The 20,186-nt window shown below is 44.3% G+C and overlaps 2 protein-coding genes and 1 pseudogene across 52 annotated transcripts in view; 1 reads left to right on the top strand and 2 right to left on the bottom strand.

The window, feature by feature from the left end:
• Window positions 1-5,920, top strand: part of RBM12B (RNA binding motif protein 12B) — a 33,641-nt gene extending 27,721 nt beyond the window's left edge. For all 46 annotated transcript variants that reach the window (XR_011389212.1, XR_011389218.1, XR_011389211.1 and 43 more), the window contains one exon: window positions 5,070-5,920. The gene's annotated coding sequence lies outside the window, so the exon portion shown is untranslated. The remainder of the gene's footprint in view (window positions 1-5,069) is intronic.
• The window catches only part of CIBAR1 (CBY1 interacting BAR domain containing 1), a 38,130-nt gene extending 27,720 nt beyond the window's left edge, over window positions 1-10,410 (bottom strand). For 2 of the 6 annotated variants that reach the window (XM_070075307.1, XM_070075310.1), the window contains exons 1-6: window positions 10,246-10,410; window positions 9,527-9,761; window positions 6,226-6,294; window positions 5,454-5,555; window positions 2,212-2,247; window positions 28-132 (exon numbers count right to left, since the gene is read on the bottom strand). In XM_070075307.1, the coding sequence (XP_069931408.1) occupies window positions 28-132; window positions 2,212-2,247; window positions 5,454-5,555; window positions 6,226-6,294; window positions 9,527-9,761; window positions 10,246-10,271 (573 nt within the window). In that variant the 5' untranslated portion in view covers window positions 10,272-10,410. The remainder of the gene's footprint in view (window positions 1-27; window positions 133-2,211; window positions 2,248-5,453; window positions 5,556-6,225; window positions 6,295-9,526; window positions 9,762-10,245) is intronic. The other 4 variants (XM_070075308.1, XM_070075311.1, XM_070075309.1 and 1 more) reach the window with 2 other exon arrangements.
• A 5,746-nt stretch (window positions 10,411-16,156) lies between these two features.
• LOC100353760 (insulin-like growth factor 2 mRNA-binding protein 2) lies at window positions 16,157-18,233 on the bottom strand (annotated as a pseudogene).
• Window positions 18,234-20,186: the final 1,953 nt, after the last annotated feature.

The following is a 20,186-nucleotide window of genomic DNA, read 5'->3' as shown; positions in this document are numbered from 1 at the left end:
TTTGAACTTTAACAGTTACTTTATTACCTTTATATCCCTTATTTTCTGCTTTTCAAAGTTGTCAATAGTTTCCTCCAGATGACGAGTTGTTCGGGTAGCGTCCATTGTCGCTCTCTGTAATTCGGTTTCTGCCTACAAAAGTATTTCCCAGCCAAAGACATAGAAATCAAATCAGAGTTCATTGAATCTACTGATAAATGGAACAACTGCAGCACTGGCTCTGGCCTAACAGTGTAAATTGCTGAATAGTGGGGCTGGTCCTGTGGCACAGCAGGTTAAGCAGCTGCCCACAGCACTGGCATCCCATATGGGTGTTGGTTCAAATTCCAGTTGCTCCACTTCCAATCCAGGTGCCTGCTAATGGCTTGCTAAAAGCAATGGAAGATGGCCCAAGTGCTTGGGCCCCTGAACCCATGTGGGAGGCCTGGATGAAGCTCCTGGCTCCTGCCTTTAGCCTGGCCCAGTGCTGGCTGTTGCAGCAATCTGGGGAGTGTACCAGCAGATGGAAGATTTCTCTCTCTGCCTCTGCCCTTCTGTAACTTTGCCTTTCAAATAAAAAAAATCTTAAAAAAATTATTGAATAGTATATTTTACCACATGAATAATGTGATCTACATTACAAGAACATGCAGAATAAAGAACTTTAATAAGTGGCATAATTCATGATCTCAAAACACAATAAAACAAAAGTCCATCCTTTCTACAAAACTAATTTTTTCCTAACCATGGTGCTTTATTGTAAAACAATTTTTCATATTCACTACCTGTGTCATTTGTCATACTTTTTTCTTCTCTTTTCTCCTCTTTGATCCCTTCTCATTCCAAAAGAAAAGACTTATCACCTATTAAGTATTCTTAATTATCTCAAACATTGTCTCTGTAAAATATAGGAATGTATGTCTCATAGGGCTACTGGATACAGGATTAAATGAAATAATTTTTGTAAAGTATACTAGAAAGACTTACAGCCATGACAATTTCCACAACTTTTATTTTTTTATCATTACAACATTGAAGTATTTTGGGCTAACAAGTATATAATTTCATTGTCTTTATCCCCTTACTTTTGCTAGTTTTCCAAATGCATTAAATATTTCTAATATCCTACTCAAGCAGAGTAGAATATAAACTAAAAATAACTTATTTCAGCACAGGATTTCTACTTGGAGATACTTCTCATAAGCTAACTATTATACTGTTTCTATTGGTTTAATGCTTATTACAAAACATATACTAGTCACTAATAGATTAGGTAGCAAGACTAATGCTGGATTCATAAACTCTGACATGTACTTATTACTTATACTGTCTACATCTGTGTTCTACAATCCAGTGTATCCACTAGCCACATAAGGCCATTTAATTAAAATAAAATGAAAATTTTAAAACTTGTTCCTAAGTTCTGCTAGTTGCATTTCAAAAGCTCAGTAGGCACAGATAGCTGGAGGCAACAGCACTAAGTATAGCGTATCACCAACCTAATCATTTTTAAAAGCATTTCTTGCTTAAGGACAGTAGTTGCCCAAAAACATTTAAGATGTTTTCTCAAGCAGTAACATTGAGATTTTAAAAATACACTGACAGTCTGGTGCCGTGGCTCAATAGGCTAATCCTCCACCTAGCGGCGCCGGCACACGGGGTTCTAGTCCCAGTCGGGGCGCCAGTTTCTTTCCCGGTTGCCCCTCTTCCAGGCCAGCTCTCTTCTGTGGCCCGGGAAGGCAGTGGAGGATGGCCCAAGTGCTTGGGCACTGCACCCCATGGGAGACCAGGATAAGTACCTGGTTCCTGCCTTCGGATCAGCGTGGTGCGCCGGCCACAGCGCGCCGGCCGTGGCGGCCATTGGAGGGTGAACCAACGGCAAAAGGAAGACCTTTCTTTCTGTCTCTCTCTCTCACTATCCACTCTGCCTGTCAAAAAAACAAAAACAAAAACAAAACAAAACAAAAAAAATAAACAGCACACTGACCAATTTTCTGATTAAATTCTTCCTAATAAAGTTTTATTTTCCATGCTAGTAGTATATTTACTCAACTCTTATATATCATCATTTAATGATCATGGAAAAAATTATTTGCATTTGTCATCAAAGGTCTGTGACTTGTAATATGACATTTAGCCCTTGCTTTCTTTTTCAAGAAAATGTATAAATTGAAAGAAGTAAAAAGGTTTACTGTAAGGATGCATTTCTTGATACACCATTTTATTACCCACCTGTGACTGAAATTTTTCATAAAGGAAAAAAATCCACTTCAAAGACAATGTAAAATTTTCAATAAATTAAAATCATACTCAAAATTATATATTCTTGCAATTAGGTCACACATTAATTATATGAATCATATACCTTTATAATCAATTAATTCAACTATACAATTTTAAGGTATTAAGTTCTTAAGCTATGCACTTGTTTATACCTCTCTGTGTATACATTTAGATGTAAAGTTTTTTTTTAAAAGTTTAAGATGTAAGGGACTGGTGAGGTAGGGTAAGCCTCCACCAGCGAATGGGCACAGATTTGAGTTCTGACTGCTCCACTTCCAATCCAGCTCCCTGCTAATAGCCTGGGAAACCAGTAGACGATGGCTCAAGTGCTTGGGCCCCTGGACCTGTGTGGGAGACCCCAAAGAATCTCCTGGTGACACTACAGCCATTTAGGGAGTGAACCAGCAGATGGAAGACCTCTCTCTCTGTAACTGCCTCTCAAATAAATATTTAAAAAAAGCCATGTATGCTTTCAATTTAGACATTGCCAGAAATCAAAAACATACCTCTCTCTCTTGCTGGGCTTGTTGAGTCTTTAAACTGTAAGCTCATCACACGAAATTCAAAAGTAAAATTGTCTCTTTGAGGATTTATCAGGATGAAAAAATTTCTAAGTTATCTGATGTGTGGTAACCTTCTGCTAATGAGAATATTCAATCAGGCTAATTCCTAATACTGTTTCTTACATGTGACTGATGGCAGTTCCTGGGCCTACTTCTTTACCCTCCCAATTTATTGATATTTTCATTTAAAAAATTTGGAGTCTAAGTAGAGTTGGCTAAACTAGGAAAGAGGTACCTCTGTATCTTAACCCCTGTCACCCTCCAACAATTACTATTCATTTTTGAAAATCTCAAATTCTTTGGCTTGAGCAGAGCAAAATCCAAAATCAGAGTTTTCACAAAGGGAATATAAACTTCTAATACTCATATTTCTTCCTTTCACTATAAATTCTTCAAAATTCTGCAATAGGGGGGCGGCACCATGCCATAGCAGGTTAGGCTGCTGCCCACAAGCCTAGCATCCCTGTTCAAGTCTTGGCTGCTCCACTTCCAATCCAGTTTCTTGCTAATGTGCCTGGGAAAGCAAGGGAAGATGGCTCAAGTGCCTGGGCTCCTGTACCCAGCTGGGAAACTGCGATAAAGCTGGCTCCTGGCTTTGGCTTTGCCCATTGTGGCCATTTGGGGAGTGAACCAGTGGATGTAAGCTCTCTGTCTCTGTAACTGTGAGTTTCAAATCCCAAATTTATAAAAAAAAAAAAAATAAGCTTCTTGGGTCCTCCTAGGGCGAGCAAGCAGTCCTGGGATCTTTACCTTACTCTTTTCTATCAGTGGGATTACTTCTATTGTGTATTAAATTTTAACATACTTCTGAATGAAGAGGCAGCTGAATTAGGTCTGTCCTGGTAAATATTTTATGGTACAAGTATGTATATTTATATTTATATATACTTATGTGTACACTGTCCCTTATTTTCCAGTCTCAGGTTGTTAAAATGCAGAGGTGGTGAATCTTACTCAGTGAGCAAATCTGTTCATCCGCAGCAGTCTCTTCAGTTGTTGCATTTCGCTACCCTGATGTGATTACACCACAGACCCGCTTCAACTGTGCTCTGAGACTGCTTCTCCCACTGCAACATTCACAGCAGAGCATCTAAGCCAGAAACTTACTTTTTCTTACCAATAGATTTGTTTCTGTGTTCAGTGTTGAGCCCAGTATTTGGGACAGTGATCTGCCATCTGTGCAGGATTCCAGATGTTAGATTTTGCCTGCCTCTGTGTGGGCCTCCTCCCTCCAGAACAAACCAGACTTTTGATATTTGGCTTAATTCTTAAGCACTGATGACACTCCGTGGCCTCGCTGTCAGCCATGTTTCTAGCATTCTCTGGAGTGCCTAACTTGCACAGAACATACTTCATAATCTAGTTTGCAGGCTATAAGCCTCAACAATTGTCCAAATATTCCTGTCCTCTCCAGTGGGTTTTCCCAGGCCTATGGCTGCCCACCTTTGTTTAGTATAATTTTGGGCTGTGTGCTTTTGATCCAAAGGAAGGACCAGGCAGTTGGTGCAGCCCTAGATCACTGCTCAAGGGACTCCCCTCAAGAATGGATGTGTTCTGAAACCTCAGAGGCCCCCAAACAGCCAATCCTGTGGTTTCTGGCTAAGGTGGGCAGTAACAACCTTAAAGATGTAGGAAGGAGACATATAAGAAGAAATGGGAAAAAGGTACAACAGGGATAAGTTAGTGCTTTGTACACAGTTCTACATATGCCAGTTGCTGGCAATTAGTGAGGAAGTTATTCTGTATGCTTTTGTTTAGTCACGAACAAGGCACATTCTAGTTTAAGGAACTGCCATGTTTAACAGAAGATCCTGGTACAGCTCCCTTTGTGTCTAGCTGTGGATCTCAAACTCTTAATTCTCCTTACGATCTTTGGCTGGAAGTCATATTTGTGGTTTCAGTTTTTTTTTTTTTTTAAGGGAAAAATGAAGGGAATCATAAAGGAAATTTTCTTTCTAAAAAGTGGGAAAGAGTACTGCTATAAAATGATAGATCTTTACTGAATATTCCTCACCATGTAATAGAAAACAACCACAGAATTTTATTTTATTCTTTATGAAAACAACTGCATTTCTGAGTAAGTTTTCATTCTTTGAAGGTCTATTGTGGGCAATAATATGAATATAAGGAAACTGAAATAGATGGTGGGATCTCTTGAAAATTAGCTAATATTTACAGTAATAGTTCCTAAATTTATGTGCTTCAACTTTTTAAAAACCTTTTTGTCTTCATTTTTATTTCAAGGAAGAGAATCATGCTTCATTTTCCAAATGCCTGCAACAGCCAGGGCTAGGCCAAGCCAAAACAAGGAGCCTGGAACTCAGCCTGAGTCTCTCAACGTGGATGGCAGGACTCCAACTACTTGAGCCATCACCTGCTGCTTCCCAGGGTGTATATTAGCAGGAAGCTGGAATAGGAAGTGGAGCTGGAATGGGACACAGAGCCAGAGTGGGAATCCAGGTGGTCAGATATGGGATGCACTGCTGTGCCAAATGCGTGCTTCCTCTTTTCAACTTCTGTATTCAAATTCTCCACACGTTTAAAAGAAATGCAAAATTTCCGTGTATATTTAGTTTTGTACTGCATACCTTACAGACATTTTTTTAAAGACCAAAATTCAAAGGATACAATAACATGTCGATCAGATGGGTTTCGCTGACGTGTTCTTTCTAACTGAGTTAACTGCTTAGCTTCTCGGTTCCTTGCTGTTAATGTTGCTTTGAGGTCATCCTGCAAATAGGCATTTTTTTTTGTTACTGAAAGCTTCTGATTTCAGATTAAATACACAGTCTCTTTTAAGAATGGAAGAACAAATGCTTTGTGTTTGATCTAGGTACTATTACCACAGGGATTATGAGTACTGACTAATTAGTGTGCCTATGAGTTTGTGAGAAAAGGTTTTTCTTCAATATTCTCTATTTCAATGCAAAACCATATATATAAATATGTGATTTTGATTATGCTTGTAGTTGCATGGTTTACACATCTGTCAAGACTCAATGAACACCCATATGAGAATTTTATTGCATGTAAATTATACCTCAATAAAATTGCTTTTAAAAGAGAACTTTGTCATACTCATTTAAAAAGTCCAAGTATCATCCCTTACCTTAAAACAAAAATATAAGCATACTCATTTAATAAAATAATTTGTCCATATATTCATGACTATATATTAAACATTAAGATAATTCCATAATAATGTCTTAGGCTGCTATAGGGTAATTAGTAAGCTCAGTAAAAATATTTCATTATTCTCAAAGATCTAAGAAATGATCTTTCAGAGTATGTCAAAAGAATGACCACTTAGTGCTTTGTACTTTTTATTAAATGGACTACTGGAGATATGAAACCTTTTGCCAAAATATCTAATAAAAAAGAAAAATATGGATTTACTTACCCGTTTCATTCTTACAATGGTTCCATAAGCTTTCAAAGGTTCAACTACTTTGGCTTCAAGTCTTTCAACCTATTGAAAATTATTATAAAATATAACTGAAAAGAAACAGACAAATCAAAATTTAAATTCTGAAATAAGAACTATGTTGTTTAACCTGAACATAATTATTGTACAGATGAATATTTTTACAATTTTAAGTTTAAATGTCACTCTTTAACCTATCTTTATAATTAAAAGGTTATCATTGGGGCTGGCGCTGTGGTGTAGCAGGTAAGGCTGCTGCCTGCAGTGCTGGCAGCCCATATGGGCACCAGTTCAAGCCCCAGCTGCTCCACTTCCAATCTCGCTCTCTGCTACAGCCTGGAAAGCAGTGGAGGATGGCCCAAGTGCTTGGGCCCCTGCATCCACACGGGAGACCAGGAGGAAGCTCCTGGCTCCTGGCATCAGATCGGTACAGCTCTGGCTGTTGTGGCCATCTGGGGTGTGAGCCATTGGATGGAAGACCTCTATCTCTCTACCTCTGCCTTTTATTTTTTTTGTCTTTTTTATTTTTATTTTACTTATTTGAAAGATAGAGTTAGACAGTGAGAGAGACAAAGAGAAAGGTCTTCCTTCCATTGGTTCACCCCCCAACTAGCCGCTATGGTGGCAGGCGCTGCGCCGATCTGAAGCCAGGAGCCAGGTGCTTCCTCCTGGTCTCCCTTGTGGATGCAGGGCCCAACCACTTGGGCCATCCTCCACTGCCTTCTCAGGCCACAGCAGAGAGCTGGACTGGAAGAGGAGCAACTGGGACTAGAACCGGCGCCCATATGGGATGTCAGTGCTGCAGGCGGGGGATTAACGAAGTACGCCACAGCACTGGCCTGCCTTTCAAATATATAAATAAATCTTTTTTTTTAAAAAAAGAAGGTTATCATCAGAAATTGGTAAGAGTCAGAATCTAAACTCAAACACATCTGAAACTGTTAAACTACTGAATAACAATAAATGCAGAAAAACACTTGTACAGTATGCAGTATGACAAGAAAATGTCTCCTCCTTTGTACACTATTATCCTAATATTACTTTTTAACCTCAAAGTAGGTTTTTGGGCAAATCTTGAGATATCTCAAATTTAAATACAGCTATCATTTTCAGTTTAACACACTGTTGGATACTTTACATATATTATCTCAGAACTATAATAGTCCAACTTTCCAGAACCAAATATGGAAGCTGAAAGATAATGCATACTGGAAACATTTAAACCAACACAATATTCAAAAGCACAAACGCTTAGGAATCATGGTATCAGCTGCCATTTTTTCCCCCGAACAGCCATTCGTGAATTATCAAAACCTGGGGAACAAGAAAAATGATCTCAGTGTTGCTGAGCTCTCGCACTGTATGCCTGATCCCCACATTCTCATTGTTAATTACAAGAAGCAATTTGAGTAATTACTTCTTTTTCTCATACCACCTGTGGAAGGTACTGAAGAAACAAATATTTTTAAAATGGCAATTACATGTGGAAATACAACACAGAAAAAATAACTCCCGGAGAGACATTAAAATTTTCTCTCATGGCCAGTATTGTGGCACAGCAAGTTAAGCTGCCTGTGGTGCCAGCATCCAACATGGGCACAGGTTCTGGTCCCAGCTGCTCTACTTCTGAACCAGCTCTCTGCTAATGGATCTGAGAAAGCAGCGGAAGATGACCCAAGTGCTTGGTCCTCTGCACCCAAGAAGGGAGACCTGGATGGAATTTCAGGTTTCTGGCTTGCTGGTCCAGCCCTGGCCTTTGCAGCCATTTGGGGAGTGCACCAGTGGACGGAAGATTTCTCTGTCCCTTCTTCCCTAGCTGTATTTCAATTAAATAACTAAATCCTAAAACAAAAAATTCTCCCTCAGAATAGGTAATATAAATGAACTGTATTAAATTGGTAAAGTGAACATCCATAATTTTCACAGCAGGAAAAAGGCTTTTTTGATGATACGTATTTGAATAACCACGAGTATATTTCATATCATATTGATTTAGTTTCTGTAAACAAAATGGTCATGAATGTTTCATTTAAAAGGAAAAAAAAATCAAGTTCTCATCAAGCATTTAAGTATTAGAAATCCTAAAATCAAAACCATGACTACTGAGGACCGCTTAGCCTGTACCATTTCTAATAATCAATACACTGCTTATTCAGTGTAAAGATTCTCCACGACTTTTTCTGTTCTCCTTTTTGTTGCCTACCTTTTGTCACTGTTCATTAGCACCTCCACCATTTGGTAAGCAAGGAAAATAAAAGGAGAACAAATGTAAATCAATTCACTTTGCTATGTGACAAAGAGCGAAAAGGCTTTTCTAGGAAGGGACACGGAAATTATTGGCTGAAATAAGATTTTTAGAATTATGTGTATATAAACTATCTGCATTTATCATGTACAAAAGAGCTGTCTGTTTATTACAGAGGAAATGTCATATGGGAAAAGCTCAAGATTTTTCTACAAAGTACCTGTAACTGTGATTACTACTCAAGTTTTTGCATGGATAGTAATGAGAGGTTCAGAATTTATTATTTTTATTTTTTGAAAATTAAAATTTATTTTAGGCTTTAAAAAAGAATCAAAAGTACTAATGGAAAAAAGTACAAAAAAACAATGCAGTTTTCACTGGGCAACTTCTGACAAGTTAACCTCTGCCTTGAAACACAATTATAAGCAGAGGTGCTTATGAAATATTAAAGGGAAAAATGGGTTTGTTACAAGAAAATCACAAGAACATCTCCTCTGCCGACTAAAGCGAAAACAGTGACCTCCCATCTCACTACATGGTTTACTTCCATGCTGTTAGTCATTAAGGATTTTGGTGGGGGGGGGTATCAATGAACCATTTCACTTTGCAGGGTGTGGAAGCAACAACCATCTCTTGCCCATTTATTATTAATTTATTCATCAGGTGACCACTCCCAACACGCTCCACCTCCAGTCATACTTTAAAATGTACTTACGTGCACACCAGACACAAGCCACGCTTCTTTTCTTCCCCACGGGCACTAGTTACCACCCTCTGTACTTGGCCACCCTCTGGCCAGAAGCTGGCAAATAAAGTGGGGGAAATTCAGGACTTCAAGCCACCCTAAAGTCTAGTTTGAAATCGGTAAAATAAATCCCAGAACGCTTCCCTTAAATAGACACAAACATGAAAGTGTACGTCTACGTGTTAGCCACTGTGGTTAGGCAGTTAGGTAGATTACAAGGGAAAAAGTCTCCAGGGTTCCTCCATCCGGCTCATTCATAACAATGACGCTGTGACCTCACTCCATACCTCAGCTTGTCGATAATCCTGAAGTTTGGCAAACTCATCAGCAAAGTTTTTCAGGCCTTGCTTTAAATGGGGGGTCTCTGTAGAGGCATAGATATTGATTTCATTCACCAGGAGGTCTGCTTTGTCTCGCAATCTGGCAGTTTTCCTCACATAAGCAGCAAAGATTTGGCACAGCTCTCCAAAATGCTTCTCCACATTTGTGACAGCATCTTGCAGTTGTCTGGTTTGAGCGTCCCTAGAGAAAAAGGTGACACAAAAAGCAAAACATGCTCGTTAGAGATGAGATGACTCCATGTTAATTTGCTATGCAAACATTCCCCGGACATTCTACGGCTCTGGAGGCGCAAAACCCCCACCGATCCTTCACTGTCTGCGCGGGATGGGCACACGCTAAGGCCACGGCCTGCGGGCCTCACAGCCCAGGGCTGGCGGCTGCTCCGGTGCTGCGCGCTGCGCGGCCCGGGCGCCCGGTAGCCTCCCAGGCTTCCGTCCCGCCAGCTGCAGTGCGGGGAGGAGAGCAGCCGGCCGGGCCCGGGCTCTCTCCGGCCACCGGCGCTCGGAGCAGCCCAGGGAGTTAGGCCTCCGGGCGCACGGGGCCCGTGCAGTCTCCGGCCTAGGGTCGGAATCTTGCGCGGAGGCGCCAAGGGGAGAGGCTGCACTTTCCCCCACCCGAACCCTCGCGTGTAGCCGGCCCTGGGCAGCCAGGCCAGGGCTGTTACCGGTTTTCCAGGCTGCGCCTCAACATCTTGCCTCGCGCACGGCCGGGGACCCCGGGCTGGGGCCCAACGACGGGGTCTTGGAGGCGCCCGGGCGCGCGCTGGGGCGCGAGCCACCGGCGCCGCGAGCCCGGGAACGCACCCCGCGCGCCGCCGACGCCACGCCGGCCCGGGCGTTTCTATGGAAACGCGGCGTGCGCCGCCGCGGTCAGCGCCGGAGCGCGGCGGCCAGGGCGCGAGAAGGGCCAAGTGGCCAGGGGCGCCGAGGGGCCGCGGCGCCTTCCTGCTGGTGAAGCGAAGGGGAGGCGCCACGGGTCCGGCGGCGGCTGCTGGGCCTTTCTCCCAACCTGAGAGCTGCGCTTGCCCAGCGCTCAGACCCCGGCGCTTGCAGGCGGCTGTGAGTAAGGAGGAAAAGCCAGTCAGTCAGCAACCAGGAGGGTTGTCTGCCTGAGCGACACTTAGTCTTAGAACTCCTTTTCTGAGTGGAATCCGAAACGTTGGGCCTTTGGAGGAGCAGTGCTTACCGCCGCCTAATTAATTAAAAAAAAAATTATTCAGCAGCTATTTATTGAGTTCATCCCATTGTGGAAGGGATTTTATTAGACATTGAGGATGACACAGATACGAGGCAGGGGTCCCCGAATTGAAGGAGCCAGTTTGATTTCAGCTAGAACAATCCACTGAGATAAACAACGAAACTCCCTCTCCCAGCCCCCACCCATGTCCTTTTGGCCTTTGGGTTTGCTAGGTTGGAGCTTTATCCGCCTCAGGAAACCTCCCCGCTCTCGCACACAAGGCGGGTCTAGGCTGCTAGGGCCCTTTGCCTGTAGTACGCTTGTGGAGTTTGTTCTGTCTCCTGTACACCAGTCTACGAGGTCTTTGAGGCAGAGGAAATGCGAGTTTGGCCTTGGCTCCTCCTTGAGAGCTGATTTTGGACAGATGCGAGTGCCCTAGTCCTTTCTTTCCTCTCTTGGGGGATTCCTCTCATCAGCTCCTGTCGTGGTGTGGCTCTGCCCTTGTGTTCATTCAGCAAGTTATCTAGTGAATACCCGGTGTGTCCCGGGAATATGCTGGGCTCTAAGCGCGGAGTGGTCCCCTTTGCTCTGAGAGCCCACGACAGGCTTGGGGGAAGGAATAGACCCTAATCGAAAAAAACAAATGCTTGTAAAATTGCAACTGAGGTATGTACTACTGTGTCAGCGATTGCTGTGTAACAAATAATCACAAAACTGAGTGGCTTAGCGGACCCGATGGCCAACTCAGGGTTCTGTGAGGGCTGCCTGGGTTCTTCTGCTTTGGTTCTGCTCAACTGGGCTGTCTTTTACCTCTCAGGTCAGCTGGTGGAGCTGCTGCTGGCTGGCTGGTCCAGGATGGCCTCGCTGTCATGTCTGGGGTGTGCAGGGCCAGTGTGTTTCTCACTCCCCAGCAGATCAGCCAGGCTTTTTCAGGTGGTTTCAGAGTTCTGAAAAGGCAAGACAGGACAAATCCCACTGTGTAAGCCTGCTAAGTCTGCCTGGATCTTGTTCACTGATAAAGTGTTGGTCGGTGCAAGTCTCCTGGCCTTGCCCAGGGTCAAAGTGAGTGGGTACTCAGATTGTTATGGTTAGATATGGTTGGTGGTGGAGGGAGGGGGAAGATTTATGGCTGTTTTCAGAACCTAATACACATATTAAGGGAAACTATGTGGCACCAAGCATATACTTAAAATAGAGCTTTGGTTTGAACTACTTGGGGAAGGGCTTCATTGAGAAAATGATGTTTGAGCTAAGATCTAAAGAATAGGAAAGACTTAACCAGATGAAGAGAGTGAAAAACAGCCCATAAAGGACACTGTAAGCAAATTGCCTCCTTCCTCTTCCACCCCATTCCTATATGTACCCAGAATTCCATGTCTCATAAAGTGGTCCTTCTTTCCAGCGGATTATTTGAGTCAAAAACCTGGAATCTTCTTTTCCACAGTCATGGTGCTGGCAATTTCCATCTCTTCCACCTTCAGAACACCCCCGGAACCATTCCATCATCGCTTCTTCTACAGCCCCACAATGCAATTCATAATCGTTATTCACCCTCCTACAAGCCCTCCCATACTGGTCTCCCTGTGTCCACTATTTCATTCCGCAGTGTAAAGTCAAATGCGTAGCCGGTGTCGCGGCTCACTAGGCTAATCCTCTGCCTGCGGCGCCGGCACCCTGGGTTCTAGTCCCGGTCAGGGCGCCGGATTCTGTCCCGGTTGCTCCTCTTCCAGTCCAGCTCTCTGCTGTGGCCCGGGAAGGCAGTGGAAGATGGCCCAAATGCTTGGGCCCTGCACCCACATGGGAAACCAGAAGGAAACACCTGGCTTCTGGCTTCAGATCAGCGCAGTGCGCCAGCCGTAGCCACCATTTGGGGGGTGAACCAATGGAAAAGGAAGACCTTTCTGTCTCTGTCTCACTAACTCTGCCTGTCAAAAAAAAAAAAAAAAAAAGTCAAATGTGTACGTCAGATCATGCCAGCCCCATAAGGCCTCCTAGTATTCTGAGTATGTTAAATCCTTACTCTGGTTGGAAAGACTACATCACGTTCCTGTCTACCACTTGCCTTCTGCTTCCCCACTGTGCTCTAGCCACCTCATCTTACTGTCTGTTCCTAGCATAGGTGAAGCTCATCTCAGAGTCACTTTGTCTTTATTCTCTTTGCCTGGAATGCTCCTTCCCTAGGCCTTCAGTGTCTGGCCCCTGCTTATCATACAGGACTGAGCTTAAAAGGTACCTACCTACAGAGTGGGGCTTTCTCTGATCACCAGAGTATTATAATATCACTCTCTTTTGTTTCCTTTGAAAGCCTCATCACTTTCTGAAATTAGCCTATTTATTTATATGTTATTTGTCTTCTGTGATAAAATATATTCTCCATGAAATTAGGCACATTGATATCTTAATCACGTTGTTTTTCTAGTACAATCACAGTGCTTGACCTATAGTAGGAACTCAGTAATTAGCTGAATTTATCAGTGAATAAACGAGTGACGAAAACCTCATGACAGCGGGAATGTGATACGTGTGAGGAAGTGGAAGAAAGCCAATGAGGCTGGCGGGAGGAGGTAGCATTGTTGTGTGAGATATGGTTGGAAGGGTCACACAGGACATTTGGCCATGCTAAGTAGTTTGGAGTTTTTTTTTTTTTTTATTAATTAGTGTTCTCCAGAGACACAGAGCCAATAAGATATATGCTTGTATATAATGTACAATTCTCTTAGAAGAAATTGGCTTGAGAAGTCCCAAGATCTGCAGTCCAGCAGCTGGAAGAGACTCAGGAGAGCTAATGTGTCATTTGAGACCAAGTTCAAGGGCTGGAGAACTGAGAGCGCCATGTTATAAATGCCAGTCTGTAAGCCAGCAGGCCTGAGTGCCATCACTCTCATGAGAAGCAGCTGTGATGCTGCTCGTAGGAAGGCAGGGAAAGACCAGTGTCCCAAGTCAGACAGTCTGCAAGGAGCAGCTCCCTCTCTCTCAGCCCTTTTGTTCTGTTCAGGGCTTCAGTTGACTGAATGAGGACCACCACATTCAGGGGGCAGTCTGCTGTTCTGAGTCTCCAGATTCAAATGTTTATTTCATGTCTAGAGACACCCCCCCCCCCCAGACACACACATCTGACCAATTGTCTGGGCGCCTGTGACCTAGTCAAGTTGACACCTAAGTTAACCATTATCTGACATCAGTGTGAAGGTGTTACTGTGATAGAGCAGGACTATCTTGCCCATCATGTAACTCTTAAAAGTTTTTGCAAAGGCCTCATGTAGAGCACATTCACTGTTGAACAAATGTACCTTGAATTGCATTCTTTTAGCTTCCACTCAGTATGTGGAATGAATGTGGTCTAGGAATCCTTTTCCTGAGATAGGAACTTTTTGATCTTAACTCTCTTGCCAACAGACACTTCAAAACATGCATCAGTGCCGTTCTTTTCTTTTTGCTACTCAGGCACTTCTTTCCTATAAGCTATACTTTCTCTTAGGACACATGTCTCATTGAAGAGGAGCTGGGAACTTGGCAGGCCATGTGCCTTGGCCAAGGTCACATGATGAGATGATAGGGGAGCTGGAATTAAATCCTTTGCCTTCCCTCTCCAGTGTTTTTTCTACTGTGCCAAGATGCAACTCTCTCTCTCAAGAATGATAATTTTGGGGGCTGATGAACATCCCATATGAGTGCTGGTTCAAGTCCTGGCTGCTCTGTTTCTGATCCATCTCCCTCCTAATGTGCCTGGGAAAGCAGCAGAGGATAGCTTGGGCCCCTGCTACCAACATGGGAGACCTGGATGGTGTTTCAGGTTCCTGGCTTCAGCCTGGCCCAGCCCTGCCCATTGTGGCCATTTGGGAAATGATATTTTCCTCCACACCCCACTTCTCTCCCTCTCTCTGTGACTATGCCTTTCAAACATAAAAAAGATAATTTTTCAAATTTCTTAACAAATGCAAGATTGGAATGTCATTCTATATTTAGAAGAAAGAAGGAGCAGTAATGTTAGTCAATTATTGGCTATGGCATTTTGAAAATCTGTGGAAATTATTGTTCCAGGTTATAAGTAATATAGGTTTGCTTGCTTGTGTTCTATGTTTATATTGTCTTTTGTCATATTTTTTTAAAAAAACATTTATTTCTTTGAAGGAGAAAGGGAGAGAGAGGGAGAGATTTTCCATCTGCCGGTTTACTCCTCAAATGGCTGCAACAGCCAGGGTTGGTCCAGGCTGAAGCCAGGAGACCAGAGCTCCATCTGGGTCTCCCATGTGGTGCAGGGGCCCAAGTGCTTGGGCCATCCCCTGCTGCTGTCTCGGTTCATTAGTGAGGAGCTGGATCAGAGGCAGAATAGCTAGTACTAGAACTGGTACTCCAATAAGGATACCAGCACTGCAGGCGACAGCTTAGCTCCCTGTGTCACAGTGCCAGCTCCTGTCCTGACTTCTTAAAATACTGAATGATATTTATGTATCATGAAAACAGCAGAGTGTTATTTTGTGTAAAATTGAATGAATTCCAGTTTATTTAGTATGACTCAGGAGGGGTCCAGTGGAGGCAGAGAGTTACCTTAGCTTTGTTCACTCAGTTATTCTACATTAGTTACTAAGAACTTGTCAGGTACCAGCTGCCTGATTCCTACCATTCCTGAACTCAAGTGCTCTGAGTAAGGGAGAAGGAGACACTGTACACATAACTGGATAAAAAAAAAAATTCTTTTCCAGTGTTATTTCTTTAGGACTTTAGAAGTAATGATATGATTTAAATTAGGTAATTTTTATTTAAATAGTATTATTTTGCTAATCTGAGCTTTCTCCTCACCGCCTAGGTCCTGTTTTAGAAAGATGTTAACTGATCATGTTATATTGTATTTATTTGCTTACAGTGGGTTCAGGCCCAACAATATAACTTCAGTGCAGCTGTTCAATGATAAGGAGGTTAATCAAATTGTTTTAACATTTACACGTAGAAGTTAAACGTTTCTTCTTTAAAAGTTTTAGTTTTTCTGTTTGGTTTTGTTTATTTATTTTAGCATTTAGATTAGTTGAGGGGATGTAGGGTCGCCCTCTAGTGGTGAATTTATTTCATAAGCCTCCTTGGTCAGCTCTGGAAGTGAGGGTTATAGACAGGAACTGCCCAAGACTTCTCTCTATTAAGACTTTTTTTTTTTTTTTTTTTTGACAGGCAGAGTTAGTGAGAGAGAGAGAGAGAAAAAAAGGTCTTCCTTTTCTGTTGGTTCACCCCCTAAATGGCTGCTGTGGCCGGCGCACTGCGCCAATCCGAAGCCAGGAGCCAGGTGCCTCCTCCTGGTCTCCCATGCGGGTGCAGGGCCCAAGCACTTGGGCCATCCTCCACTGCCTTCCTGGGCCTCAGCAGAGAGCTGGACTGGAAGAGGAGCAGCCGGGACAGAATCCGGGTTTGGTCTCATTCTGTCAGGTGTTGGAAGGGCTACATTCATCCGTTGTTTTGCTGGTGCCTGTGGGAGCCTCGCTTGCTGCGCTGTGAGGCGACTCCCTGAGGATATTTCTGCTTCTGCTGCTTTACCTGTTGTACAGTTTCCCTGATCTTGTGCTGTACGGTCTGGCTAGCAAAGAAATGCCCGATAATCCTGACGACCACTTCCTCATTTTCATCTGGTGTTTGGTCACAAGGCTCGATGACTTCTGCGCTGGTTAAGTTCCGCAGTTCATTTATGGTTTTGCCACCTTTGCCAATCACCCAGCAGCTGTAGAAGAGGGCACCTGGATGTGGGCTTCCAGCTTCACCTCTTCTTTAGGGTTAAAGAAATTTCCATCTTTCAGTTTCCCAAAGATCCGCTCCTGGGCCTTGAACTGGGCTTCGGGTAGTACAGTGATGATGAGCCTCCTTTCGCGGACATCCAGGCCTTCTGCTGGGGCAATCTTGATGGAGGCCCCGGTGAATCTGGCCAGCTGCTTGATATGTGCTTCCTTCTTCCCCATGATGGCACCCACAGCCTGGATCGGGATGAAGAGATTCACAATCTCCTGCTCCGGGTAGGAGTGGTGGTGCGGGAACGGGCTGAACTGGTGATGGGGGTACAGGCTGGAGAAGTATCCCGTGTGGGTATTAACAGCCAGCATATCATTTTTTTTTTTGACAGGCAGAGTGGACAGTGAGAGAGAGAGACAGAGAGAAAGGTCTTCCTTTGCCGTTGGTTCACCCTCCAATGGCCGCCGCGGCTGGCGCACTGCACTGATCCGAAAGCAGGAGCCAGGTGCTTCTCCTGGTCTCCCATGGGGTGCAGGGCCCAAGCACCTGGGCCATCCTCCACTGCACTCCCTGGCCACAGCAGAGGGCTGGCCTGGAAGAGGGGCAACCGGAAAAGAATCTGGCGCCCCAACCGAGACTAGAACCTGGTGTGCTGGCGCCGCAAGGCGGAGGATTAGCCTAGTGAGCTGCGGCGCCGGCCAGCCAGCATATCATTTTCAAAGGCCTCTGGCAGCTTCTTCATGATCTCAGCCTCGGTGTTGGCACAGGCCTCAACGGTGCCCTTCACAGTGATGGTTTTTTCAGGATCATTATGCTCAAATCCTGGAGTGATGAGACCGTCATCTTGGTCCCCGTCTCATGCTCAATTTTCTTTAAATTTCTGCCTTCTTTTCCAATCAGTCTTCCAACTAAGCCATTGTGGGCCAAGATTTTCAGAGGAATCTCTTCGGCTAGTTTGGTCTCATCAGCCTTTCTGCAGGATTTCAAGAATCACGTGGCATGATGCAGAGGTCCCCTCTGGGGTAGCATGGATAGTAACGGGTTCTCTGCAGCCCCGGAGTCCTCCTTTCTATGGATGTCCTCTTGGGACCGGGTCTGCTTAGTGATGTTCTTTATGGTCAAGCCCTCCTCTCTGATGGTGGCACCAACAAACTGGGTGGGGACCAGGATCCGCAGTGGGAAATCAATCTGTCTGGTCTGAGAAGAGCCCCCAGGGGTGTGGCCTTGCTCCGGGGAAGAGTGGTTCGCACGCTGGGCTCGCTGAGGGGGCGAAGGAGAGCTCACCTCTTCATCCGAGATGTAGGAAATCTTGAAGGAGTAGTTCTCAAGCTGATGCCCGCTTAGCTTCTCAATGGCTGTCTTTGCTTCTTCTCTTGTTGCATATGTGACGTTGACAACAGCAGTTTCAGCAGTTTCTATGTGTTGACTTGCTCCACATTCTCCACTGTCCCATACTGAGCCATAAGTCCATCCAACACCTCCCACTGCAGGTGAGGAGGGATGTCTCGAATCTGAATTTTCCTGCTCCTTAGCTTTTTTAGACACTGAGTAATCCACTTCCATGATTTTCCCATGCAACTCCACTTTACCCGAGAGGGTCTCGATGGCGCGGATGGCCCAGTTCTGGTCGGGGTAGTCCACGAAGGCGTAGCCAGACTTGAGCAGGACCTGTCCTGCCAGGGGTAGCTTCCTGTCCCCAAAGAGCTCCCGGAGGTCGTTGACAGTGACACTGGGGCTCAGGTTCCCTATGTAAAGCTTGTTCATCATCCGCGTCTTCCCGAGAGCCCTCAGCTCCCGCGTGCAGTACCTGGCGCTCCTCGCCTCCTCCACTGCCCTCCTCTCTCCTCCTCCTCCTCCTCCTCCGCCTGCCCGCCACCCACCCCCACCCACCCCCACCCCCCACCCCCACCCACCCAGCCTCACCCTCAGCCCAGGGGCGGAGGCGGAGGCGGAGGCGGAGGCGGAGGCGGAGGCGGGGACTCCTTGGGGCTGCCTCCTTGGGGCAGAGTCCCTGGCCAGGCGGCTGCGCACAGACCAACTTTTTACTTTCCTGATGATATTTTTTGAACACAAAATGTTTTTTTTTTTTAAGATTTATTTTTATTTATTTGAAAGTCAGAGTTAGAGAGAGAGAAGGAGAGGCAGAGAGAGAGAGAGAGAGGTCTTCCATCCGTTGGTCCACTCCCCAATTGACCACAACAGCCAGAGCTGCACCCATCCGAAGCCAGGAGCTTCTTCCGGGTCTCCCATGTGGGTGCAGAGGCCCAGTGAGTTGTAGTTTTGATTCTGTCAAAGGAGAGTGTGCCTAACCTAAGATCATGAAACATTGTTTCTCTGTAATTTTATATTCAGTGCCTAAATGTATGTCTATAGTCTACCTTGAGTTAATTTTTATGTATAGTGTGAGAAAGGGAGTCAAACTTCTCCTCCTCCTCCTCCTTCTTCAGATGAGTACTCTAGAACATTCATTGAAGTGTTCTTCCCCATTGAACTGTCTTGGCACTTTTGTTGAAAATTAATTGATCATTTGATTTCTGGATTTCAATTTTTCTTTTATTTATCTATGTTTATTCTGATGCTGGTACTATACTGTGTTGATTACTGTATTTTTGTTGTAAGTTTTGAAATTAGGGGAAAATAGCATATTTTTTTTCATTTTACAGATTTATTTATTTGAGAGGAAGAGTTGTTATAGGCAGAGGCAGAAACACAGAGAGAGGTCTTCTGTCTGCTGGCTCACTCCCCAAATGGCTGCATTGGCTGAAGCTGGGCTGATCCAAAGGCAGGAGCCAGGGGCGTCCTCAGGTTCTCCTACATGGGTGCAGGGGCCCAAGCACTTGGGCTGTTTTTCATTGCTCTCCCGGGCCATTAGCAGGGAGCTAGACTGGAAGTGGAGCAGCTGCAACTCGAACTGGTACCCATATAGGATGCTGGTGCCACAGATAGAGGCTTAACCTAAGCCACATCGCTGGTCCCAGAAAATATGATATTTCAAAAACTTTTTAAAAATTAAAATATGAGTTGTAATTATATTGACATTAATAATAGAGAAAAAGAAAATAAGGATATTTTAAAATTTAGAAACCAAGTTTCCTGTTCTACATGTTAGTTCCTAAAAAATCTTTATAGATTGAAAAAGAATTACAAAACTCATGAAGAATTGTGGTATTTGTGTTTTCTAAGCAAGTAGTTCAATTTCAGATTCTATTCTTTCTTTGCAGTGAACATGAGGAAATTTGTGTCCTTTATATTTCTCACCTCTCCCTCACATTTTGTTTTTATTAATAATACTATTATGTTACCAATGTTACTTACCATATATCTGAATCTATAACCCTTGTATAGTTTGAATTAATTTGAATGTTGACTGTCTTCCGAAGACCCATGTGTTAAGTTTCTTTGTCAGGTGGCGCCATGGCTCATTTGGCTAATCCTCTGCCTGCGGCGCCGGCACCCCGGGTTCTAGCCTCAGTCAGGGCGTCGGATTCTGTCCCAGTTGCTCCTCTTCCAGTCCAGCTCTCTGCTGTGGCCCGGGAAGGCAGTGGAGGATGGCCCAAGTGCTTGGGCCCTGCACCTGCATGGGAGACTAGGAGGAAGCACCTGGCTCCTGGCTTCAGATTGGCGCTGGCTGTAGCGGCCATTTGGGGGGTGAACCAATGGAAAAGGAAGACCTTTCTCTCGGTCTCTCTCACTAACTCTGCCTGTCAAAAAAAAAAAAAA

Source organism: Oryctolagus cuniculus, chromosome 6 (assembly GCF_964237555.1).
Source record: "Oryctolagus cuniculus chromosome 6, mOryCun1.1, whole genome shotgun sequence".
Lineage (NCBI taxonomy): Eukaryota > Metazoa > Chordata > Mammalia > Lagomorpha > Leporidae > Oryctolagus > Oryctolagus cuniculus.
The sequence above is the reverse complement of the archived record's forward strand: the minus strand, read 5'-3'. Positions and strand labels throughout refer to the sequence as shown.